The following is a 25854-nucleotide window of genomic DNA, read 5'->3' on the forward strand; positions in this document are numbered from 1 at the left end:
CTTGAAAGCACCATACCAAACTGAGCCATTGCTGTTTCCTAGGCGTCCCGAGAGTCTTAGCAGCCCTCAGATACCCTGGGATTTGGTTTTCATTCTTACTGCTTTCTTAAAGTTTGGAATCCTCTGCCAATGTAGTGGAATTAAAGACTGATTTTCCTCCTCCACCACCCACCCCCAGTCGTTCTTCACTTGCTGTGGTTATTTGTGCTTGCATCTTACGTACCTGGGTGGGATGCTGCCACCAAGCCCCATGATTATAGCCCTTGATAGAGTCTTTCCTGTCCTTCCTTTTCTCCGAGAGATGCAGTTGACGTTGATTTTCATGGTCTCCTAAAGTGACAGGTTTGAGTCGACAGGAGTGGAATTCGGGCATCAGCTTTAGCAGAGGTGGCAGGACACTGGTCAGCAGGTGCAGGCATCTGGTGAAAAGCCTGCTAAACCGTAGCTGATCTTCCCTTGTCGAGGAGACCGGGAGCATTATTACTAAGTACTGCTTCATTATTAAACACTGCCTTCCTGCTGGTATTTGAGTAGCTTGGAGGTTGGTTGGGGGGTGGGGGTCACTTCCTGGCCTTGCAGCCTGTACATACTACGTCCCAGGTGGGACTCCAGGGTCTGAGGCAGCCAAAGGTTGCACACGTCCGATAAGCCCGTGAGTCTGGCTGTCAGGGGGAAAGCTGTTTCTGGTGAGTTTCTCTGACAAGTCCTATCTTTCGGGTCCCTGCGTGATTAGGAAGAGGCACACCCTGGCTGAGCACCCAGAGTGTTTATGTAACTGGGTGCATAGCATAATGACATGCCATTCATAACACTAATTTCACTTTCTTCTGTGAACATGCCATGAATTCCTGATGAAGATTACCCAGTTCGCTAGCAAAATGCTGCCCCAAACTAGCACTAATCAGAAGGAAGCCACCAGACTTGACTGTTAGAAGATGGCTGTGCAGTACATTTAAGGGAGTTTCAATATTTAATGTGTTGGTATGTTGGTATTTTATGTTGAAAAATGAACTAAGTTTGGGGGTCTGTAAATTTAATTATTGAAAAAGATGAAGTTTGCCCATTCAGTGAAACCTCCCATAACTCTGAAACCTCTAATAAAGGAGCCTGAGAGGGAATCAGCTGAGACCAAGAGCAAATTCTGCATAAACTAGGGCTTCGGGGAGCCATTAGCATTCTGGGCGGTTGAGTGAACTTAATCTTGGGGCTGGGGAGTGCTCCTTTCAGGCTGACGGGGAGAAATAGGTAATGAGCCTTGCTCCCAGGCGACCTGCCCCTGGAGCCCAGCAAGTGAAACAGGCTCTTTTGCGTGTACTGTGCCAGTGATTTCCAAGGCGGAGGGGTGCTGTGGCTCCAGCGGGTGCCTTCTTGGAGTGGGTTTTCTCTCCTCTCGTCCCTCCTTAGTAGGAACAGTGCCCACCAGCTGAGTAGCCAGAGAGAAGAGGGCTTGGAGCATTTGCAGCCTGTAGTGGAGCAGTTGGACAGCTGACTTCTCCAGAGAGGGGCGAGGATTTGGAACTCTCCCTGCATCCCCCACTCCATCATCTTTGTGAGTTGCACGTGCCTTGGTGACTAACACCGAGGAGAGTGCCGTGTTGTCCACGTGCGGGCCTTAAGCTAAGGGCAGGCTCAGCGGTGCCCGCCTCTGCCCCCCACCCCGACCCAGCCCCCGGCACGTTCAGGGGCCTGAGTGAGGCTCATGGCCTCTCCCTAGAGTGGTTCACTTAGAGGTCTCTCCTCGGTGCCCCGAGGTCTAAAAGTAGGGCCTTCTCGCGGGCTGCCTCCTCACCCTGAAAGGTCCTGCCATTGTTCAGAGGCGCCGTCTTCCAGAGGGACGAGGTCCCCAGGGCTGCAGAACCTTTCCGGACAGTTCTTGGGTTGCTCAGAATTTTATTTTAGTAGGATTGCCACAGAAAGATTGTAAGTTATAAATCTCTAAGCCAAAGTTTGCCATTGACTTGCGTGATTTTTAAAAATGTGTCTGTCATCTCCCCAAGCAAAAAAGGAAAAATAAAACCTCCTGTGAAAGACTCCTGTTTGCCCTCTTGAGAATTACAGATGGTTCAGATTGTATATTTGTTGTTATTTCCTTCTTCTGAAGTATTTCTATTATCTCACATTGCAAACACGCAGAAGGTAATGGAGCCTGCCATCGCCAACAGCCCAGGCCTTGGCCCCGCCATATGTGTTTCAGGCTTTTTCTTCCTGTTTCTTTTTTTTAAGTAGTAAAAGATATTACAGCTACAGCTGACTGATCCTGTCCCTTTTTGTCCCTCTGGCCTCAGGCATCACCACTGTCCCAAATCTGTTTCCTCCTTCCCGTGTCTTTGCAGTTTGGGCACGTCTTAAGTGAACACCTAGTCGTGATTCTTAGTATCCTTTCCACCTTCAGCGATCATGGGCTGCCCTTAGTGAGCCAACAGATTCAGTTGTGTGCGTGGCGTCCAGATGTTCTGTGTGAATTTTAATGTGAATTGGTTTTGGTAAGGAAGTATCCCCTCACTACATCACCGAACCAAACAAAAAGGAGAGGAGAAGAAAGATAGCCGTCACCATCCACATTGTTGTTCTCTGCTGGCCTGCACCTTTGCTTTCCTCCCCTTTGCAGCATCCAGACGCGAATGACCCAGGGAGGGGTTCCCTGCATGGGTTCTCACCCGCCGTAGGTCTCAGTTAGAGACTCACGTGCACTTGTGTCTCATATCCCTTCTCCTGACTTCCCTGTGCCGGACGAGGCTGTACGGCCTCTGTGCGGCTCTCTCAGTCCCCACCCTGTTCTGGGAGAGCGCTGGCGGGGGCATCTCACGTGGGCATACTGCTGGGATTTGCAAGTCTTGCCCTCTGATGCTTCGTACTCAGCCCAAATCGAGGGAGCAGGAATGAGAAGGAGATTTATGTTTTACAGTGATTTTCATCTCTGATCACTGTTTAGTTCTAGATAATGATATAATTATAGGTTTTAGGTAATAATAATTAAAAATTACTTTTTCTTTTCCAGTCAGCAAATGCTTATTAAGTTCTACTCTTTACTAATTTAATCAACAGCATTTATTGAGTACCTGTTATGTGCTCATTTCTTGTTCTGGACATTGGGGATACAGGATAAAAGCAGACAGCTTAGGGCTCTGTTCTCACGAAGCTGACATTCTAGTAGCTGGAGACAGACAGTAATCAGGCAGATAAACAAGGAGTTGTCAGCTAGTGGTAAGTGCAACGCAGAGAAGTAAGACAGGTGATATGATGACTAACTAAACTGGTGCTGGGTGATGACTGTACATTGGGTGGTCAGGGGCTACGTCATGGACATTTACGCTGGGCTCAGGATGGTTACAGAGAACCAGACATGTGAATATTAGGCCGGTGGAGGAGGTCATGGAGGAACACAACATAAGTGGTTTTCTGAACACTCGGCCCTGTGTGGAGAGTCGTTTATCTGTGGTTCTGCTGTGCATTAAATTAAGGCTCAGCGAAGCTGGCCTCCGGAGTTGTTGGCCTGTGTGTCGCTCTGTGGCTGAAGGCCGTCCCTGTCCCCTCAGCTCTACGTCTCCTCGGAGAGCCGCTTCAACACTTTGGCCGAGCTGGTTCATCACCACTCAACGGTGGCCGACGGGCTCATCACCACTCTCCACTATCCGGCCCCCAAACGCAACAAGCCCACCGTCTACGGCGTGTCCCCGAACTACGACAAGTGGGAGATGGAGCGCACGGACATCACCATGAAACACAAGCTGGGCGGAGGCCAGTACGGGGAGGTGTACGAAGGCGTGTGGAAGAAGTACAGCCTGACGGTGGCCGTGAAGACCCTGAAGGTAAGCCCGGGACCGCCCAGCTGTCCGTCCAGCGAGAGCCTCGCTGCTCACAGCGCCTCAAGGTGGCGCACCACCTTAGTTCAGGGAGGCCTGTTGCCCGCTGGGGCACAGCGACGCCTGCCTGTGCACGCAGCCCGGGGCCTCACACTGCAGCTCGAGCCGGCTGTGTTTCTGTGTACGGGTTGACTCATCCTCTTATTCTCAGTGTGTTTCCACATATGCCGAGAGCTGAGAAGTGCTGTGGGTTTTTTGGTGTAAAAAGGTTAGTCATTTGGAGGAGTTTTTCATTCTGTGGCAAGGGTGTTTTAAAGCCGTGGGGTTCTGTGCTGTTTTGTTTGGCATTTGGATCGCTTCTTACTGAGTTAAGAGAAGGCGGGGGGTGGGGTGGGGGGGGCGGGTCTCTGAGTAGGAGATGTAACCAAAATGCGTTTGACTCTTCCGTGGATTTTTGTTGGTGGATTTGAGAGGCAAGTGCATTGGGTGTTTCTAGCACGTTCCCATTCCCCACATCGTATGTCCAAACTTCTGGAAGCACAGGTGTGCGCTGCCTCCTTTAGGAAGGCACCAAGGAGACATGGGAGCTTCGCAGGGCCCCGGATACGGCCTGCCCGCTGTCGTTCACTGCGACTTCCACTCTCAACTGACGCCTGGCGTTTGTAGTCTCTGGCGGTTGTTGGCGAGCCAAGGGAAGGAAGTTCAGTTTGCACGCCTCGCCTCCTTCAAACTGTGAGCCGTGTTGTTACCTGTGGTGAGAGTGTCCCCTAGTGTTGCCCTGTGTGGCTTTCGCTTGCTTTAAATGAACTCCCATTATGTTGACCTGTGCACAGAAATTGAGAGAGGGAGCCCCGTTTTGCAGCTGTTAACAAAGAAGCAGAACTGGAACACCCACCACTGGGAAAAGTGAACCTGAGCGTGTGCGTGCTTCTTGGAGGTCGGCCAGGTGCACGCCCGCCTTTTCGGGACTCGGTCATTTCCCTGCTGCCCTCACTCAAAGGCACCATAAAACGGAAATTGTGGTTTCTGGTTGATAGGAAGTGACACTTTAGAGAAAAGATTGCATTCTTTAGTCCCAGAAACCAAAGGTGGCTTCTTGCCCTTCATGTTGACTGTGTCCCCTTAGCTTGGGCCTTGGGGCAGGACTGACGCTTGGGGAGGGGGGTGGGGAATGGTGGTGGCATGGGTATTTCGAGGACCCCTGGATATTTTCCAGAGAGGATTTTCTTCAACTTAATAAGCATTTATCAAGCTCCTCACTTTTATTTGCCAGACCCTGAGCTTTTAACACTGGGATTTTGGAAACAAATTGGACAGAGTTCTTCACCTCAGGCTAGTCTAGGTGGTTAGAATCATCTGGTTGGTAGCAGTCTAGTTAGTAGGAGAGATAGGCAAGTATGACAATAATTGCGGTGTGGTGTGACAAGGGCTGTGTTAGAGGCACGAGCTCAGAGCTGTGGCACCACATGGGGACGAGAGGAAGGACGGGTGAGCTCTGCTCAGCAGGGAGAAAGCAGAACGGGAGTTGTGAGCAGGGCAAGCAGGAGTTGGCCAAGGGAATGGGGCCAGGAGAGGAAAGTAGAGGGCAGAGAGGGCTCGCCGAGTCACAGAGGCCTTGAACCCGGCTGAGGAGCTGGGACGCTGTCCCGGAGGCAGTGGGGCGTGTTGAAGGGTTTGACGCACGGGAATAAGGTGGTCGGATTCGCTGTACTCAGGGATGCCTATGTTGGCGAGCCCTCGAATGAGCTGAACAGCCATTGCCCCACTTCCCAGAGCCCAGGCCAGGGCACGGGGAGGCGTGCGCTCCAGTGTCCCAGGGCGGCACACGGCCGAAGACCAGGCCCAGGGAGGCTGGGCCTTGACCAGCTTGCAGAACTGTTAAAGGCGCAGGCGCTACCCACATGTTTGCCAGGGTTTGCAGAAACAAAACAAGAGTAAAAGCACAAAATACAGTGGATAGCAGTCCAGGAAAGGCTTGTTGGAAAACTTTAAAAAGAGGTAGAGGGCTTCCCTGGTGGCACAGTGGTTGAGAGTCCACCTGCCGATGCAGGGGATGCGGGTTCGTGCCCCGATCCGGGAGGATCCCCCGTGCTGCGGAGCGGCTGGGCCTGCGCACCTGGAGCCGGGCAGCTGATGCTGGGCCGTGACTTTGCAAACAACTGAAGAAGATGATTCTAGAGAAGGGACCCCCGGAGCTCGGCGGTGGTTTTTTTTTTATACCAATACATCAGAAGTATCTGGAAGTGGGTGCCTTCTAGAACATACTTCTCTAATGATGGGTTATTAAGCTTTTTATTGTACGTTTAATTATTTTTCCTAAGAGCCTTATTAACTTGTGATCCCATAGTTCCTTAAAAAAATTACAGAATATAGTAGCATCGATTTCTGTGAATAGTCACTCCAAGTGGTAGCTAATTAGGGAAAAGGGGATGTGTCATTTTCTTCTTTTTTTTTTTAACTTGTGAATGTGGTCTATTTTGTTTCTTTAATTTATTTATTTTTGTCTGTGTTGGGTCTTCGTTGCTGTGCGCAGGCTTTCTCTAGTTGCAGCGAGCGGGGGCTACTCTTCGTTGCGGTGCGCGGGCTTCTCATTGCAGTGGCTTCTCTTGCTGTGGAGCACGGGCTCTAGGCACACGGGCTCACTAGTTGTGGCTCGCGGGCTCTAGAGCGCAGGCTCAGTAGTTGTGGCGCACGGGCTCAGTTGCTCCGCAGCATGTGGGATCTTCCCGGACCAGGGCTCGAACCCGTGTCCCCTGCATTGGCAGGCGGATTCTTAACCATGTGCCACCAGGGAAGTCCCAAGGGACTGTCATTTTCTAGAGGTATATTAACCCAAAATAAGGTCCTGAGCAACTGCTAAATAAATTATCCCTCCCTCCACCCCAGCTGCACAAAAACATCTGTACAGTATGTTTCCCACTTGGCAGATCAGATTAGTATCAGCATTTGGGGCGTTCATCTCCACTACAGACATTGAGAGTTTGAGTGGGTTCCAAATAGCAGCGATGGCTAATATTTATGGATTCTTACTGCGTGCCTGAGTCTGAGTGCTTTAGGCTTTACATAGAGCATCTCATTTAATCCTTCCAGCCACCTTAAGAGAAGGCTACTGATGTTACCACCATTTAAGGCTGAGAAAACTGAAGCAGAGAGAGGGTTCAGTAACCGACCTAGCGTTAGTTCCATGGCAGCAGTGACAGAGCCGGGATCTGAACCCAGGCATCCCGCTCCAAAGCCCAGGTCTTTTTTTAAATTGTTCCTCTGGTTCTGATTTCTCACATACCGTGAAAAATATGCATAAACCACAGTTACGCGTTTTAAAAATCACTCCCCCACCCCCACCCCCGTTCACTTCCCTCACAGGCTGTAGCTACGATCTGCCTCTCCCTTGAAGACTACTTGGGAAATCCTTGCAGTTCTAGCCCAAGCTTTTGTTTGTTCAGCCGGTTCTCACAGAGCCTCTCTTTGTGCCGGGCCTCCTTGTCCTTGGTTGGTATTGCGGGCCCTCAGCGGTCAGGACCAGACTCTCCTTAACCAGCAGGGGGAGCGAGGCCCTACTTTTATCCACCACTGGGCCCTATACCTTCAGGGCAAAAGGAAGACCCGAAGAGAAGAAAAGGGAGCGCTAGGTTGGCCCCTATGGATGGGAAACTGGAATGGCAACAAAGGCGCCCTGACGGGACGGCTAGTTTGAATTTTGACCCTACTCAGCAGGTCGTAGGCGTGTGCTCTCCTTGTTAAAGGCCGAAGAGAACGGTCGAGCACAAGAAGCCCCAGGCTTCGGGTGAGCCGTACAGTAAGTTTGTGTAAGTCAGTTTTCTTTCTTGAAACAGTTGTGCATGTAGTAGAATTTGGAAAGGCCTACTGTTAATCTAATTGTGTTATTAAAATGGACTCATAAGCTAGCTGACAAATGTACTACAAGAACAGAAATGAACACTGTTGAAACAAGTTAAAGCTTAGCACTGCACTCCATTCTTTACCTATTTTTCCGGTAGGTGACACACGCCGATAGTTTCAGCTACCCTTGATTTTGGTGTCTCTCCAGAAACAGTCCACATGCACGTATCTTTCTTAACCATGTGGCAGCGCTATAGACACGGCTGCTCTGTGCCCTCTGTCGTTTACTTAATGTGTCTTGGCAGTTATTCCTTGACGGTACGTGTAAGGTGGCCTTGTTTTTGTATGGATATATTTTAATATGTCACCAGCCTTCAGCAGACGTTTGTCTTCTTTCCACTACTTTGCTGTTACAGGCAGTGCACAGGGATTCTCCTTGTTTGCACACGTGGGAGAGTGTCCTGTTAGGTCGGCTCGGAGTAGAACTGCTGGATCAAAGAGCTCAAACCAGTTTGCACTCCACCACTGGTGTGGAGGAAGTGCCTGTTTTCCCTACCCTCACCAACACAGTATGTTTTGGTTTGGGTTTTATGTTTGTTATTTTCCCCCGCAGGAAATAAGGGCTCCGGGACAGCATGAACGCTGGGCCGTCGCACGCGGTGGCTCTCACTTCACGGCGGGACGGGGGCTGTGCGCTGGGGAGCCAGGCTACTGCCATGTCTCATTCGCTCGGGCAGCGGCTTCCCTTCTGGCCGTGGAGCTGGCTATGGCCGCAGTACTGGGGAACCAGAGTCATGGGGGCTCCTCTGTGAGATTGTTTCCTGTGGACTTTTCACTTGAGCTTCAAGTCCCCCGCCTGGTTTGTGAACCATCCACCTTCCTCGGTCTAGCTCGGAAACTGCCCCATCTCTCCGGTGTGTGGACCCTGGTCGAGCTGACAGGTGCAGGGTGGCACTTCGCTGTGCTTGTAAACTTGCTCCGCTGGCATCGGGTAAGAACCGGAAACGTGGAAACTGATCTATCTTAGACACGAGCCCGGCACTGCGGCCAGGGGTCCCTGCTGAGAGGAGGCATGGAGAGCTCTCAAAGCTGTGCCTCGGCAGCGGGGCGCTGAGCTGTGTTTAAAAATGGTGTTCTTTTTTATGCTGTAGAATCCCTACTCTTGGGGATGAGGCCAGTGGGCAAAGAGGGCGAAGCTGGTGAGAAAACACCTGTGAGATGTTGAGTCTGGAAGAACGTGTCTTTGAGAAAGACCAAAAAGCCAGCGTTAATTAAAGAAGCCGCCTGTCTTCCATACGGGCAGTATGTTTAGTCCGCTTCTCAGGAGTAGAGATCAACTGCGTTAATAACGATAAAAGTGAGTCCCACCGGGTGGGCGCTGACCGTGTTCCGGGCACTGCACTCGGCACTCTCTGTGCGCGAGGCAGGTACCGCTGTTCTCTCCGTTTGGTAGATGAGAGAACAAGTTCGCAGGTAATCTGTTATCTGTGATGTAGGCAACTTACCATGGTTTCGCAGCAGCAGAGCTTGGTCGGTATAACTCACAACATCCTCTTAACCTCTGTGCCAGCCAAAGCATTGGTCCACATCTGGCCAGGCCAGTCAGTCCTCATGAAGAGAGGGCAGTTGACCCAACTCCCCCTTGACAGACCAGACTGAAATTCACAGCTTTTGTTCAGAGCGTTGCCTTTGCCCGAATCATTCGGAATTACTTCTATTTCACTATGTAAGTGGAAGAATCCTCTTCAAAAAGATGATGGAAATTTTAAGAATAAAAGTAAAGGAATATAACAGGGAGAACAGCATCAGGGATATTTCCAGTTTAACACAGCTAGAAATGTAGGATGCTGTTAGTAGCTTAAATTATAAATTGAACCAGGTCTGATTCCAGCAGGGGGAGACAAGTTCACACCGATTGTCCTGAAAGAAAAAACAGGGAATTATTTATACTGTCCACACATCATGTGCGTGCGGTTCGTGTGTGTGTGTGTGTGTGTGAATGATGAGAGAAAGGCAGAAGAGGGATGCCTTTGAGAGCCATAGTGTTCCTTTTGCATGTCCATGCCTCTCAAGACCTAGAACATGGTTCTTGTAGAGAAGAGTCAGTAGCTATAAGAGCAGTGTTATATCGGAAACGAGTTCACTGTGCGAGGCTCATTGTGTGGTGCCTCAAATCTGGAAAGCTTCATTCGAGAGCTACTCTTTGAACATATTGTTGGCCGAGCAAGGTTCTTAAAGGCCCTGGTCCTTCCGTGAGCAGCACTGAATCCCCTAGTTCCGGCAGGCACTTGGCTCTCCAGCCGTTGACAGTAGCGGCGTGTCACCCTGGTGGGTCAGAGCACTGAACGCCAGAAACGGTGTGGTCTGCTGAGCATGTTCAGGGGCGGGCAGGGCTCCGAAGAAGTGAACAGCCAGTGAGGTGGCAGCAGCGATGTGTTCTTTTCCCACCCGCGCAGCTTGACACAGAGACTACCCAAGATGTTCAGTTGACATTAGAAGCAGCTCACCGTTTTTAAAGAGCAATAAACTGTGTCTGAGTTTCAGTCCCGTCGAGCCCTAAGCTAAGTGATAGCGGGCTGACACATCTCCTCACCGGTCATGCTTCGCTTGTAAACGTGCTTGACCAAAGCAAGACAGCACTAAGTAACGGGTGACCCGTCCTCTGGAAGTCTTCCCCACGTGCCAGGGTAGGAACCGACTAGCCACAGTCAGTAGGACACTTTAGCGCTTTGTTTCCCGAAGGGGCAGGTACAGCGTAAATAAAGCTCCACATTTAAAGTACAGCTGATAAAGCTTCTCTTGGGGAAGCTAGTTTCCAAGTAGCTCTCTCCCTATCTCCCATGCAGGCCTGCTCTTCAGACACACTCAGACTCCATGTTGAAACGTGGAGGGTGGGGTCCTGCTTCCCTTGCTGGTTTTTTATAGCAACAGACTGTGTCATGTATCACCCACCTGCTTCTTGCTTTGATGGTCAGTTGAGAAGACAGCGGGTTCTTTAAGTCAAAAAGAGGTTTACCGGACGTAAACCCACAGCCAGGCTCCTGAAAACAGAGCCGACAGCAGCACTCCAGACTGATACGTGAGGAAATGCAGAAACATTATCGCCTTTGCTCTGGGCACTTGCTGATATCTTTGTCTCCCCTTGGCATTTAAATACTGCGAACTTGCCTAAAACGTGGTGTGTACTGGTGGGACTTGTGAAGCCGTTGTTAGGGGAGCTGCTAGTGAAGACGACTTAAGGATCTGTGAGTAATTGACCTGACAGGTAGTGGTGATTGCTTCATTGAGAGCCCCATGAGACCGCATTCTTAAGAAGCAGAACATCCTCTCTTTCTGCCATATCTTGAGGCAGCATTCTTCAGTAGTGCTATACATCTTTTTGTGTCATCAAGGTCTCTTCTCTTTTTTTTTTTTTTTTTTTTTTTTTGCGGTACGCAGGCCTCTCACTGCTGTGGCCTCTCCCGCTGCGGAGCACAGGCTCTGGACGCGCAGGCTCAGCGGCCATGGCTCACGGGCCCAGGCGTTCCGCGGCACATGGGATCCTCCCGGACCGGGGCACAAACCCGCGTCCCCTGCGTTGGCAGGCGGACTCTCAACCGCTGCGCCACCAGGGAAGCCCCAAGGTCTCTTCTCTTAAATCAAGTACATTTCGGATTCTTCAAGTGATTTTTCTTTCTTTATATATTAAGCATTTTGGGAGGCCTTGGAAGCCAGCTGTTCCTTAGGGAGGTGGCACCAAGTTTGTGGTATTTGCCTGTACACATCTCCCTTGCTCCACACAAACTCCACGGGTGATGGAAACAAGTATAGTCTGCATAGAGCCACCAGGGCAAGTCACCAGCATATACAGCCAGCCTTGACGTGGTGCTCAGGGTGAGAGTTCCAAAGCTCAGCACCGAAGTGGAAAACTCTTCGTGCCGTTGGGGGTGATGACCGGGCCGCCTTGGAACCTGTCCAGAGCGATGTCGTGGTTGGGACTGGTGGACCGGGATGATCGTTTGTGGAAGCTCCTGTCTGTATTAACCATTCAGGTCGTACTTCCCCACTTCAGCACTTTCCTTGCTGAGATAATGTCACCACTTCTTTTTTTCCTGCAGGAGGATACCATGGAGGTGGAAGAGTTCTTGAAAGAGGCCGCAGTAATGAAAGAGATCAAGCACCCCAATTTAGTACAGTTGCTCGGTGAGTGCGTGGAGCTCTGGAGAGAGGGCCTCTTAATGAAACCCTCTGGGGTGACACAGGTGCTATTAGAGAAGAGGTGGGTGGCTCACTGCATTGAGGTCTCTGATTTGTACATCTGTCCCCCACCAGCATCCAGCCCTTGGTAAAAGGAGGCCTGTGTGGGAGGGGGGCGTGTGTGTGTCCGTCCGTGTGCCCACGTGAGCGAGGGAGAACGTTATTACTTTAAATTGATACCCAAAGCAGTCAAATGCAAGTTGGCATCTGAAACCTAAGAATTTCAAGAGTTCCCTCACGGAAGTGATTCTGTACGTAGACATATCCGATTGCGGGGTGGGGGGTGGGGTGGACGGTGGGTGTTAAACTAACAGTGATTGAGTTTGTCTGATGTGGCCCGGCCTTTGCTTATGAGCTCAGTGGCAGCCTCTTCCTATTGAAGTTCATTCATTAGCTTGAGAGGAAGGAAAGAGTGGGGCCACGTCCCTCCCACAGGAACATAATCTCAACCCACCAGTGCATGGAACCATCTTAGAACTTGGGCCCAGGACGCAGGGGCAGAGTCCGAATCCGTTTCGGAAGCCTAGTTCTTCGGGGCTCGTTGTGTTCAGTCGGGAGCAGGGCAGCACACTGAAGCCTTGTCTTGTTGGCAGGGGTCTGCACCCGGGAGCCCCCTTTCTATATAATCACTGAGTTCATGACCTATGGGAACCTGCTGGATTACCTGAGGGAGTGTAACCGGCAAGAGGTGAACGCCGTGGTGCTGCTCTACATGGCCACTCAGATCTCGTCGGCCATGGAGTACCTGGAAAAGAAGAACTTCATCCACAGGTAGGAGCCCGGCCAAGCTGCCCCCGCCGCGGGCCTGTGGGGCGCGCGTGGGGCGCGGGCATCCTTCGACACAAAGCCCCAACCCGCGAGGTCTCCTGGCTCAGCCTCTCTCTTCAGTGCTGGCAGCTCATCGGACCTTGGAGCAAAGGCAGACGCCAGGTTCCTGACGCCGCCGGCTTCGGGCGTGCATCCGGGACTAAATTCAGCCCGGCCTGGCCCCTGGACCGCCAGAGCGCTTCATCCCCAGCCTGAGAAGTATTGAATATTTCACTTCGGAACCATTTTGGGCTAAGAGGAATATTGAATGAAGTTTATAAAAGGCGCCCCTTCTAATCATCGCGGCTCCCTCTGGAGTAGAGCGCTCACTGCTCCTCCAGGGCCGGGGTTCATCAGTTATGACCTCTTCCCGGGAGCCGTTGGCATTGCTTTTACACAAGCGCTCAGTAACAGCCGTGCGTGGGTTTTGTTTCTGTGCTGCGTGTTTTTCCTTCTCTTCATTATTATCATTTCATTGTCCGCTGAACTTGCTGTCATCTGGTTCAGGGATGTTTCCACTACTGTCAGAATCATGTATACGTAGTTCTGAATTAAGCGTCTTTGCTGCTTTAAAGCCTGGAGTGTTTTGACCTTCAAGTGTGCCGCAATTATCTTGGTCTTTGCATTCTTTGCTGGTGGAAATGGCGTCCTAGCAAAGTGACGGCCTCTGCAGGACGGGGCCTGATGGGCTTTGCCGGAGTCTTTCACACAAGACGCTCTCCCCGCCACCGTGGTGACCTTTCCTACCCAATTAACTCAAGTATGAAACCTGTACATGAGACTTCATAGTGAGGAGTAAGGGTGGCATGTGTGACATGCTGGCGGTTCCTCATAAGACGGATTTTCTCTGCTCCACGAGAGCCTCCTTCAGATGCTCCCGTCACTCAAGAAAGTGAACCCTCTGAGGCTGCAGACTGAGATCTCTTGACTCCTGGTTTGCCTTGCACGGCTAGGTTCGTTCTCTCTTCGTTCAAGCAAACTTAAAGTGCTTTACCAAAATCCTGTTAGGCACAGCTCTCCTGTATTTCCTTCCCCTCTGATCGCTGATGGTCAGGCTATCGTACGCAGCCATCGCCTTAAGCTGGTGCATCTTCTCATCCCTCATTCCAGTTTGCCCTGCGATTTCATGGTTAATGTCCGTGAACCAAAGATTAGACTCCTACTTCCCAGGGAGAATCAGGAGGCGGGAGGAAGCTGATTGCACAGGGGAGAGTTTATAGGGCACATTTGGGTAAGCACCAGGAAGAAACAGGACAGTGGGAAATACATTTGGGTAAAGGACGTCGTGGGCTTTTTTTAAATTTTGTCCTATCAAGTCTGAGTAGGACAAGCGAGGCTCAGTCTGATTTAAGTTTCTCGAGATCGAGGCCTGGCCTACGCGTTTGTGCCCCGTGCCTGGCACAGAGCAATAATAACTGAACAGACGCTTAGATGACACTGTTCTCCAGGCATCCGTCGAAGTGCTTTACCTATTAATTCACTACCACCCATAACCACCCTAAGAAGTAAGCGCCGTCATTATCACCTTCATTTTATGGCTGGCATAAGTGAATCCGAGGGTGATTAACTTGCTCCAGGTCATGGGGCCAGGGAGGCTGCTCCCTGTGCCACCCTCTGCGCGTGGGAGCGCGGTGGGTGCTGAGGGACGGGCGCTGCTCCCCAGGGGGCCCGGACTCCATTTTCCCATTGTCGGTATCGCACCTTTATAGACAACGGTGGTGGACTTGTGAAGCTGGAAAGCTAGCCGGAAACTCTCACAGATTAACTTTTTCCTTTCCCAGAGATCTTGCTGCCCGAAACTGCCTGGTAGGGGAAAACCACTTGGTGAAGGTGGCTGATTTCGGCCTGAGCAGATTAATGACAGGGGACACCTACACAGCCCACGCCGGGGCCAAGTTCCCGATCAAGTGGACGGCACCCGAAAGCCTGGCCTACAACAAGTTCTCCATCAAGTCGGATGTCTGGGGTAAGGGCTGCTGCTCCGGTTTCGCCCTCGCCCATGCCGGGTGGGGCTGTTTCCCTGTTTTTCTTTTCTCTCCTTGCTTTTTCACTTCCTCTTTCTTGCTCTTTCGTTTCTTTTTCACTACTTAGTTCTCTTCCTTACTTCTTTTTCATTTTAAAATCTTTTCTCCCCTGTTTTCTGTCCAAAATGAAGTAAAAGTGAGCTTTTTTCTTCCAAAATAATTCAGATTAACTTTTTTTCCCCCACTCACCATCTTTACGTCTTCACTCTTAGTTTGCTGCCTAGGTTTGCAGGGGCAGCCGGCCCACCCTGCAGGCACCCAGAGTCTTCCTCTGTGGAGAGAATGCTGTATAGTTTGGTTTGGGATTCAAGTAGAATATTACCCTCTGAAGCCTCATGTGACAGTATTTTATTTTTACTTTTTTGAAAAGAACGTTTTATTATGCCAGTTGTAAGCATACACTAAAGAAGACAGAGTTACCTAATGTGCCCCAGGCACCCATCACCCAGCTTTGCTGTCATCGCCTCATGGTGCCTCTCATCCTGTACACCTGCCCACCCCCCGCCCCGACCCTTGTTATTTCAAAGCAGATCCCAGACAGCATAATATCTTGTCCATGAATATTTCATATAAGTCTCTCAAAGATGACTTTTTAATTTGTATAACCACAAGTTGAGATTCATTTCTGAATATTATCAAATATCTAGTCAGTGTTCAAATTTCCAATGAAATCATGAAAGTCATGCTTTTTTTCTTTTTTTTTTTTAATTAATTAATTTATTTTTGGCTGTGTTGGGTCTTCGTTTCTGTGCGAGGGCTTTCTCTAGCTGCTGCGGTGAGCGGGGGCCGCTCTTCATCGCGGTGCGCGGGCCTCTCACTGTCGTGGCCTATCTTGTTGGGAGCACAGGCTCCAGACGCATAGGCTCAGTAGTTGTGGCTCACGGGCCTAGTTGCTCCGTGACATGTGGGATCTCCCCAGACCAGGGCTCGAACCCGTGTCCACTGCACTGGCAGGCAGATTCTCAACCGCTGGCGCCACCAGGGAAGCCCTTTTTTTTTTTTTAAACAGTATGTTTAAATTGGGATGGAAATAGGAATCTCACAGTGCTATTAGTTGACAGTGGCCCTTAGGTCTCCTCTACAGTGTAAATTCCTTCTTTATCCCTCTGCGTCCCTTGCTAGTTATTTGTTGAAGAAATCCCGTCATTTGTCCTTTAAAGTCTCCCACACTCTGGACTCTGCTCACTGTACCCCTGCGGTGAGATCTACCATGTTCTTCGTTCTTCACTCTCCCTAGATAACGGGTATTGGGATCGAGGCAGCTTGATCACGTTCGAGTTTGACTTGTTTTTCTTTTAGTAAGAGTACTTCATAGGAAGGGGTGTACATTTTCAACAGTAGGCCCATAATTCTTAGTTTTCTCTCTTGGTCTAGATCCGCTGATTTATTAGGGGTTGCCAAATGATAATTCTCCTTCCTTATGCATTTATTAGCTCAATACTTCTATAAGAAGAAACTTCTTCTCCCCTACTGTTTGGCTATAGTAAAGGTACAGTTCATACAGGAAAGATAGGATAAATGTTTGCTTCCTTGCCATTATTTACCGGTTTCCACGATAACAAATTGGTTTCTTGAGACCCTCCAACGATGACCAGGTTTTTGTTGTTTGTCTTTTGTGATATTATTATAAGCTCTTGGATTTAAATATATTTGAGTATATTATGGATTAATCCACTGCAGTTGTTTTTTAAATTGACGTTCAGATTGTCTCATCCTTGGCCAGTGGGGACTGCACATTGTTGCTGGTCCTTTTGACAAAACCCTGTAGTCTTCTATAGCATCTCTGCTGTCTGGAATGATAAAATATTCCAGGTTCATTCTCTGCCCCAGACCTGAATCACCTGTTTCTCCAAGGAGTTCTGGTTCCTAAATGGGACCTGGAATTTCAACGATTCTGTAAGATTTTAATGAAATTTTTGGAGTTGGAAGGGCCCTTAGAGATAATCTCATGTACCCAGAAAGGAGAGGTGGCCTGTCTTAGGCACATGACTAGTTGCTCACAGAGCCATGAGTAGTGATGGCCTCCTCAATTCCAGTCCTACGTTCCTTCCACCACACCTCCCAACACGATGGCTAGGCTCCCTAAAAGACCCTGGAGGGGCTGAGCAACCCAGGCCTCTTCTCTCCTTCTCTTTTAGTCGGTGGGCGTGAGTAAACGGAAAACCTCATTCTGTCCTGTTCTATCCGGGGCTGTTGGTAATTAAGAGCCGGGTAGGATGTCAGCGTCTGACCTGCTTCTGAGGGTGTAACTTCTGGTATCGGCTGCACAGTTCACCAGTTTTAAGTGCACTGTAGTTAAATCGTACACATCTCGAACGATCCTGCTGTTTCTTTTTTCTTTTAGCGTTTGGAGTGTTGCTTTGGGAAATTGCTACCTACGGCATGTCACCTTACCCAGGAATTGACTTGTCCCAGGTGTATGAACTCCTAGAGAAAGACTACCGCATGGAGCGCCCGGAAGGCTGCCCAGAGAAGGTCTACGAACTCATGCGAGCATGTGAGCCTTCCCCCGCCAGTTCTAGAAGTCTCTGCGGGCACTTTACATATACCCAGGGCAGGAGATATATGTAAAGTAAAAAAAATCGAAGTATTCCATTTCCTCTCTTCATTCCCCTTCTTCAGAAGCAACTAATGTAACAGTTTGCTACCTGTTTTTTTTTTTTTTCACTGTTTCAGTATGCCTTTATTTACCCATAGTATTTTATGTGTGAGTGTTTTTTGTTTTTAATGCAAAAATGAGATTGATAGATACCAAACCTGGGTTTCTTATTAATAAATACAAATTTCTGGTATAGTAGGCAAATATTCCAGGTGACTTTTATCCACTCGCTTTTTTATATATATGTATAAAAATTTATTCCCTCAACTTTTTTTTTTTTTTTTTTTGCACTTAGCAGTGTAACAGGCGTGTCTTTCCACGTCCGTAATTCAGAGCTTGTGCTCTTTCTTTCTCTCGCTCTCTCTCCCACTTTCTCGCCTCGTGTCTTTCCTTACGTAGCTGCCTGGCATCTGTTACATGATCTGTTCATTCATCCAGTCCTCTTTGGATGGACATTTGTTTGTCTTCTGCCATTATGAACAAGACAGGAACCGGCACCCTCATACGTACATGCCTCTGTGCGTTATGCTAGTACTTACGGGAGTTGAACTGTTGGTTCAGAGAGCCGTGTGCATTTTAAGTTCTGATAGATTTTCTCAAATTGTTTTCCCAAAAAGTTTATACGAATTTATATTCTCACCAGAAACATGTGAGAGGGACCCTACGTCCTCACCTCCACTGGGCTTATCAGTCAGTCCTTAATCCTCATTTTCATCTTGTTTTAATTAGCACGTCTTTACTGGTGAGGGATTCGGACTTCGATAGCCATGAAGTGAGGGTGAGATAGGAGGCAGGCCGCTTGCTTGAGTAATTTTCTGCATTTGCTGGGGGCAGGTTGGGAAGAATACGTTTGTAAATGTAGTTGTTGCTGTCAGCGTATCCCTGGCGTTTTATAATCCGTATTCCTGCCAGTATCTAAAGTCTTCCCAAATTCTTAATGCCTGCAACAGGGCACAGTGGCATTTGTCACTTGAACTTGTCATAGCAAAAGATGGTTAGCAGGATTGGAATGCTGCTTTAACTTCCAGACTTTTCCTTGAGAATTTCTCATCCCCTGCTTGTGAGCAAGGCCTCATGGGTAGTCTGACTTGGTTCTCATCTGTCCAGGTTGGCAGTGGAATCCCTCTGACCGGCCCTCCTTCGCTGAAATCCACCAAGCCTTTGAAACAATGTTCCAGGAATCCAGCATATCAGACGGTAAAGTGCTGGTCCTTAGGGTGCCTGCAGTGGGGAGAGAGGTTGGGATGGGAGGGACGGCCGTGTGGGACCCAGCCCAGTCCTTCAGTCCACTTCCTGCTAGAGTGCGTGGGCCAGCAGCTTACCTGAGACCGGAAAGCTGGGCGGGGGGTGGCCCTCTGTCTCTTGCAGCCAGGGTTCTGAAAACTGCTCGAGTACTATTTCCTCAGGATGTGTATCTCTTTTCTGTAACTGTGTATAGATGACTACTCTTGTCTTAAAAAGAAAAAGAAAACCAACATACCAAAATGACGTCGTTACTGATGACTGCTGGTTTTGTTGTTGATTTTTTTGGTGGTTCTTAGAAGTGGAAAAGGAATTGGGGAAGAAAGGCATGCGAGGGGTTGCAGGTACTCTGCTGCAGGCCCCAGAGCTGCCCACCAAGACGAGAACCTCCAGGAGAGCTGCCGAACACAAAGACGCCCCCGACGTGCCCGAGACGCCCCACTCCAAGGGCCCAGGAGAGACTGGTACGTCCTCACCACCCACACCCGCCTGAGGCCTGGGGGAGTCGACCCTCAGGGCCAGTGCAGGCAGATGGGAAGCAGTGAGTGGAAACTGCACAGAAAGACAGGCAAACCCCGTGTTAGTGGTCCAGCTTCGAAAAGAGGAAGGTTCTCATTTTCCTCCAGCAAGCCCCTGCCCCGTCATTTAGGAGCCATTGGCTTAGGCAGTGGTGCTTATGAAACCTACTCGGGACAAACCCGCCTGTTCGTGTATCATTCACAGCATTTGTGCTTGCTCTTGTGGCAGATACAGCAATAGTAAAACACTGACCCAAACGAAGAGCAGCTCGTTGTGAAAGCGCTGATACGAAAAACTCCCTGGCACCGACGGAGCCAGGAGACACCTGTGGAGAGCTGGAGACTGGTGTCCCCTCGTGGTCTCTGAGAAGAGACCGTTTCTGGTGCTCTTCCCTAGACTAGCGAGGGCGGTGGGAGTGGTGAAAAAGGGCTCTCAAGGTCCTCTCGGGGGTAACATTAGTAAACACCGATCCAGTGCTTCCTGTGTGCCGGGCTTGACTCTAAGCGAGACTGTTCTGATTTAGCAGTTCCCCCAACGAAAAAAAAAGAAAAAGAAAAGATACAGAAGCCTCGGTTCTACAGCAGGCCAACTGAATGGAGGTGTCTGAGGCAGGCCCAGCATCTGGGTGGTGCTCTGATGGGCCACACGCTAGGTGAATGGGAAGGGGCAGGACAAAGCCAGAATCTGTGGGCCCCATGATTCCCAATTTTTTTCATCATGTACCCATGTTAATTTTAAAAAGTTGAGGATGGGAGGAAGGGAGACACAAGAGGGAAGAGAGATGGGGACATATGTATATGCATAACTGATTCACTTTGTTATAGAGCAGAAACTAACACACCGTTGTAAAGCGATTCTACCCCAATAAAGGTGTAAAAAAAAAAGTTGAGCGTGCAGGTCTTATACATAGGTATGTGTACGTACTACTGCACAGACACGTATACTATAAAATATAGCAAAAGTGTACACTTGAAAGGTTTACATAAGAAATGAACCTAAATTCGAGTGCGTTCTTGGCGCGCCCTCGGACCGTCTAGCTCACCTAGCGCACCCCGCTTTGATGGCATGTAGACTATCCGGAATCTGGACCCCGCGTCCTTCTGTCAGTGGCCCTGATTACAGGTCGCGGAGCGGTGTGGGGAGGAGAGGCTGCTGTGAAAACTTGCAGCTTATAAAAGCCCACTGATAAGCAGTTGTGTTCATTTATGCCCATCGGTATTCATCTGACGGGTATTTTGATACGTTATCTCATGGTGAGCCAGGAGTGTCAATTAGCTTTTCAGCCCTGAAATAGAGCTGTGCATAATTCATTAGCGTTTCCCTTTCTTCACCTTCTTCCGCTGGATGAAGGTTTGGGGAGGTCCTTGGCTTCCCCTGATTCGGAAGCCCTGTGTGCCGCCTGGTGTTCTCACAAAGGCCCCCGCTACCTCAGCTTTGAGTTACAGGGCGCTGACGGCAACCGCGCTCGCAGCCGCCCTCGGAGGGAGAGTTCCGTCATTCACTCGCGGGGAGCTTGGCAACAGCAGAAAGATTCCTTAGGAGCTATTATTCATATTTAAAGAATGCCCATTTAAAAATTTTAAAAGGTCACCCATCTTGTTTCCCAAGCATAATGGCCCATTGTCGTTGCACCGTGTGGTATGTGGCCCCTTCCCTCCTGACCGTCCTCGAGGGAGCCTCAAGCGGCTGACTGGTCCGAGAGGCACAGGTTCTGACCCTGGGCTTGGCCTTGTCGTGCTTTTTACCCTCCAGATAGTGGTGTTGAGGGGACTCTGCTACTTTAAAGGAAACCAGCAAAGAGATGAGGGGACTGGGGGTGTCCCCGCTTTTCGCTGTGCTGTCTTCAAGGAGAGAGACCTAAGCTTTTCCTAATAATAATACCAACAGTGACAACAGTTACTGAGAAATTTCGTGCCAAGAGCTGTGATTGCTCCACGTTCGTTATCACATTACATCCTCACAGCAGCGCTGTGGGTAGGTTTAATGTCCTCCGTGTTATAGATGAGAAAGCTGGGGATGCGCAGAGAGAACTAACTCGCCCAGGTGGCTGGCAGCGGGACCGCACGCAGGCCTGTCAGAGCCCAGTGCCCGGACCCGTGGCTGCTCTGTAGGAACAGGCCGGCTGATCCAGGCAGGTTCCCCGCTCACTCAGTCGCCTTTGGCCTGGAGTCATTAAACTCTTCCCCATGTGTTTCAGATCCTCTGGACCACGAGCCTGCCGTGTCTCCATTGCTCCCTCGAAAAGAACGAGGTCCTCAGGATGGCGGCCTAAATGAAGACGAGCGCCTCCTCCCCAAAGACAAGAAGACCAACTTGTTCAGTGCCTTGATCAAGAAGAAGAAGAAAACAGCCCCAACCCCTCCCAAACGCAGCAGCTCCTTCCGGGAGATGGACGGCCAGCCGGAGCGCAAGGGGGCCCCGGAGGAAGAAGGCCGAGACATCAGCAACGGGGCGCTGGCGCTTGCGCCCGCGGACGCCGCCGAGCCAGCCAAGTCCCTAAAGCCCAGCAGCGGGGCTGGCGTCCCCAATGGAGCCTTCCGGGAGTCGGGGGGTACAGGCTTCCGGTCACCCCACCTGTGGAAAAAGTCCAGCACGCTGACCAGCAGCCGCTTGGCAGCCAGCGAGGAGGAGAGTGGCGGCAGCTCCAGCAAGCGCTTCCTGCGGTCCTGTTCCGCCTCCTGCGTGCCCCACGGCGCCAAGGACACCGAGTGGCGGTCGGTCACGCTGCCTCGGGATCTGCAGTCCACGGGAAGACAGTTTGACTCGTCCACATTTGGAGGGCACAAGAGTGAGAAGCCAGCTCTGCCTCGGAAGCGGGCAAGTGAGAACAGGTCTGACCAGGTGACCAGAGGCACAGGCACTCCCCCACCCAGGCTGGTGAAGAAGACCGAGGAAGCAGCCGACGAGGTCTTCAAAGACACGGCCGAGTCCAGCCCGGGCTCCAGCCCTCCCAGCCTGACCCCAAAACTCCTCCGTAGGCAGGTTGTGGTCGCGCCTTCCTCCAGCCTTCCCCACAAGGACGAGGCTGGGAAGTCCAGTGCCTTGGGGACGCCTGCTGAGCCGGTGCCCCCCACCGGCAGGGCAGGGCCAGGTGCTTCTGGAGGGACCAGCAAGGCCCCTGCCGAGGAGTCCAGAGTGAGGAGGCACAAGCCCTCCTCCGAGTCCCCAGGGAGAGACAAGGGGAAATTGTCCAAGCTCAAACCCGCCCCGCCGCCCCCTCCTCCAGCCTCCGTGGGGAAAGCCGGGAAGGCCTCCCAGAGCCCGAGCCAGGAAGCAGCCGGGGAGATGGGTGCCAGTGGGAAAGCAAAACCCATGGCTCTGGTTGTGGATGCCGTGAACAGTGACGCTGCCAAACCCAGCCAGCTGGGAGAGGGCGTCAAAAAGCCCGCGCTCCCGTCCATGCCAAAGCCCCAGTCGTCCGCCAAGCCAGCGGGGACCCCGACCAGCCCAGCCCCTGCTCCCTCCGCGCTGCCATCAGCATCGTCTGCCCTGGCAGGGGACCAGCCGTCCTCCACCGCCTTCATCCCTCTCATATCGACCCGCGTGTCTCTTCGGAAAACCCGCCAGCCTCCGGAGCGGATTGCCAGTGGTGCCATCACCAAGGGCATGGTCCTGGACGGCACCGAGGCCCTGTGCCTGGCCATCTCCAAGAACTCTGAGCAGATGGCCAGCCACAGCGCCGTGCTGGAAGCCGGCAAAAACCTCTACACGTTCTGCGTGAGCTATGTGGACTCCATCCAGCAAATGAGGAACAAATTCGCCTTCCGCGAGGCCATCAACAAACTGGAGAACAGTCTTCGGGAGCTTCAGATCTGCCCGGCGACGGCAGGGAGCGGCCCGGCGGCCACGCAGGACTTCAGCAAACTCCTCAGCTCCGTGAAAGAGATCAGTGACATCGTGCAGAGGTAGCAGAAGCCGGGCGTCGGGAGCCTGCAGCGCGTGAGGGCTCCCCCGTGCCCGTGCCGGTGGCTGAGACGGGACCGGCGAGCTGGGACCTTGGCCCAGGAGCTCTGCGCTGGGCAGGGCCGAGGCCGCCGTGGAGTGCAGCCCTACTGCCTACGTCATGGCCCCGCCGTTCTCCTGCGCTTGCCTTCTCCTCAGCCCGGGCTCCCTGAGCCATCTGTCCGAGTTCTGTCTGTGGAGTTCCTGCTCTGTGGACTGCATGCCAGCCTCTTTCCCACATCGTGCTTCAAAACTGAGCTCTTGGGGGCAGGTGGGAAGGTGGGTGAGCACTTCCTTTTCATCTGTCTTTCTGGAGGACCTCCCCTGGCTATGCCTTTGCCTCCATTTCACCCCAAGAACGAGTACCCTGCGTGGGAGCTGTGTCACCAAGGCCTTGGGAACGGTCGCCTCCACTCACCCTGCGCAGAGAGGTTGTGCACTCACCTTCCTCGTGCCTCCTGTGCCGAAGACACGTTTCCAGAACTGCATCTTGGGAAGTGCTACCAGCTGGCCACCCTCCCCTCCACTGCTGCCGCGGGCTGGTGCCCTCACCATTTCCTCACGTGAAGGACAGCTCTTGATTTGGGGGGTAAAACAGGGTGCTAAAACCAACCAGCCTCCGGGTCCCGGGACAGGTGGGGAAGCCGAGGAGGCCCGTGATGTGGGAGAGGCTCCTTGTCACCCGCTCTCTCCGTGTCCTTAGAGCCCAGTTCCCGGCTCTCTTGTGACATGCACTGCTAATCCTGGATAGAAAGCTTGAGTCTTAAGGGTAGCAGGGTCGCTGGTCAGCGCACGGGGGCCCCAGAGGTGGGAGGGGTGGCGGTGGGTGAGCAGCTGCTGCCGAGATAGCCCAGGGCTGGGCCGGTCTGCGGTGAGCGCAGGGTTACCTTCCTTCCGAATTTCCAGGTGCCCTGAAGAGGCGCTTGGTCTCGCTCTCCGATTGACCTCTTTCCGCTCTGTTGTCCTCCTCTAAGGCAAAGCAGATGCTTGCAGGGCTCTTTCCCTGGTGACAAGCCAGTCTTCAGCTTTCTGGAGTTCTTGAAGCCTTTCAGAACTCGGCCCTCAGCACAGCTGCCTCCGATACAGAAGGAGCTGCCATTGGGCGCCAGTGCACGCAGAGGAGGAAAGGGACTGGAGCACCGAAGCCCAGCCAGCGTTGGCTGCACCCTGACGGGCACATGTCTTATTTAATTACCACGAGCGACACTTAACCTAATGTTTCGGTTGGGCTCATCAGGGATGAAGAAAATCACAAAACAAATGAACCCCCAGAAAGGGTCTCAGAGAGCAGCGTAATCTCCCCCAGGCTGTCCAGGACCAGGCTCGTAGGGCAGGAGCCCAGTGTCCTTGACCTTGACCTGGAGCCGCTGCTGAAGAGCAGGCCGACGGGCCCCTGTCTGGGCCTCGCCGCGCTCAGGAGCGCCCCCTGGAGAAACCAGGAGGAAACCACCTTGTGCTCCCCAGGCCTCCTAGGGCCTGTGACCAGCACAGGCCCGATGTTTACGCTCATCACCTAAATTTGTATTTTATTTCTCTGGTAGAGGTGGTGTCCTCTGAGTCGTTTTACGCTGTTTTCACAGCACGTCGCCTCTTTGCCCCCCAGACTGCTGTGCTACACAGACCGAGGGAGGTGCCAGAGCACCGCCAGTGGCCTTGCAGACAAAGCAAAACAAAGCCCACCCAGGTTCCCTCCACTGCCTGTTTCTGTGAGGTACTGGTCTCTTCCTGTTCACATGATGTGCCACTATATTTTGCATTTATACTTTGGTATTACACTCTTTTTATAGACTTGCTCTTTTATAAATGATGTGTAAATAGTTTTCCACCGTCCTCCCTTCCGGAATGCCTATGGTGTCTTTTTTTTTTTTTTTCAGTCCAGTACATTTTGTTTCTGTATGTGACTCTGTTTTTTGAATCCACGTCTCTCCTCCGTAGTATTTTTTAAATAAATGTTTACAACACTAGCACGTGGGCAGGTTGCTTTGCTCTGCAGTTCCTCACTGTTGTTCAGAGCCGAGGTGTGCATGTGGGCAGGGAAGGAGTCAGGCTTTCCCGAAGGGGCCGGGGTCTCCGTGTTGGGTCTTACAGAATAGAACGATCCCGCATCGGCCGTTTCACAAGCCTGTCCTCATCTCAGGCCCTTCCTGTGCCCTTGACACCTACCTGCCAGCAGCCTGGCTCTTGGCGGCGGCACTGAGAGTGGGCTGTGCCACCTGTCAGGCCGTCACGGTGTCACTGAAATGGGGGAAGGAGGTCACGTCCCGGATTTCTCTCTGGCCTGAAAGGGTTAATCGCTCCCCAAGTGCATTCTTTCTCTTTACATTTGAGCTCACTTTCAGCCACTGTCGTCAGTCCCCAGAGCACCCCTCGCTTGTGTTCCACGCACCAGGCATCTTATTTCTTTGTGTGGATGAGGAAGGAAAGGGGGTGCTGGCCCGGGCCGGGCTGTGACCTCTCCCAAGGGGACTCTCGAGGAGGGTGCTGACGAGTCCTCGTCTTGGTCTCCATTTAACGCCAGCTGGCAGCTTGGAAAGTGGAAGTCAGGGGGAGTGAGTAGCACCCTCTGATAATGGCGCTTATTACACCAGCAGCCTTGTCAGAGGATACAGATCTGTCCCCCAAAGCACGTTGAAGAACACGGTTCCGTGAAGCCTCTTCCCCGGAGACCTCGGCAGCTGCACGTCGGGCGGCGCGCTCGAGCCGGAGCTGCAGGCGGCCCCCGGGACCCGTTTCTCCCCTCGTCTCACCGAGGCAGGACCCAGGCCCAGGCCGCAGAGTCTGTTAGTGGCTGAACCATCACTTGACACCAGACCTCCCGAGTCCAGGGCTTTTCCACAGGCAA

The 25854-nt window shown here is 51.7% G+C and overlaps 1 protein-coding gene across 2 annotated transcripts in view; it reads left to right on the forward strand.

Annotated features, from left to right (window-relative positions):
- The window catches only part of ABL1 (ABL proto-oncogene 1, non-receptor tyrosine kinase), a 132601-nt gene extending 107624 nt beyond the window's left edge, over positions 1-24977 (forward strand). Inside the window, exons 4-11 of one of the 2 annotated variants that reach the window (XM_065878547.1) lie at positions 3537-3809; positions 11741-11825; positions 12473-12650; positions 14468-14652; positions 17055-17207; positions 18417-18506; positions 18851-19015; positions 21268-24977. In XM_065878547.1, coding sequence (XP_065734619.1) covers positions 3537-3809; positions 11741-11825; positions 12473-12650; positions 14468-14652; positions 17055-17207; positions 18417-18506; positions 18851-19015; positions 21268-22979 — 2841 coding nt within the window. In that variant the 3' untranslated portion in view covers positions 22980-24977. The remainder of the gene's footprint in view (positions 1-3536; positions 3810-11740; positions 11826-12472; positions 12651-14467; positions 14653-17054; positions 17208-18416; positions 18507-18850; positions 19016-21267) is intronic. The other variant, XM_065878548.1, reaches the window with a different exon arrangement.
- Positions 24978-25854: the final 877 nt, after the last annotated feature.

Source organism: Phocoena phocoena, chromosome 6 (assembly GCF_963924675.1).
Source record: "Phocoena phocoena chromosome 6, mPhoPho1.1, whole genome shotgun sequence".
Taxonomy (NCBI): Eukaryota; Metazoa; Chordata; class Mammalia; order Artiodactyla; family Phocoenidae; genus Phocoena; species Phocoena phocoena.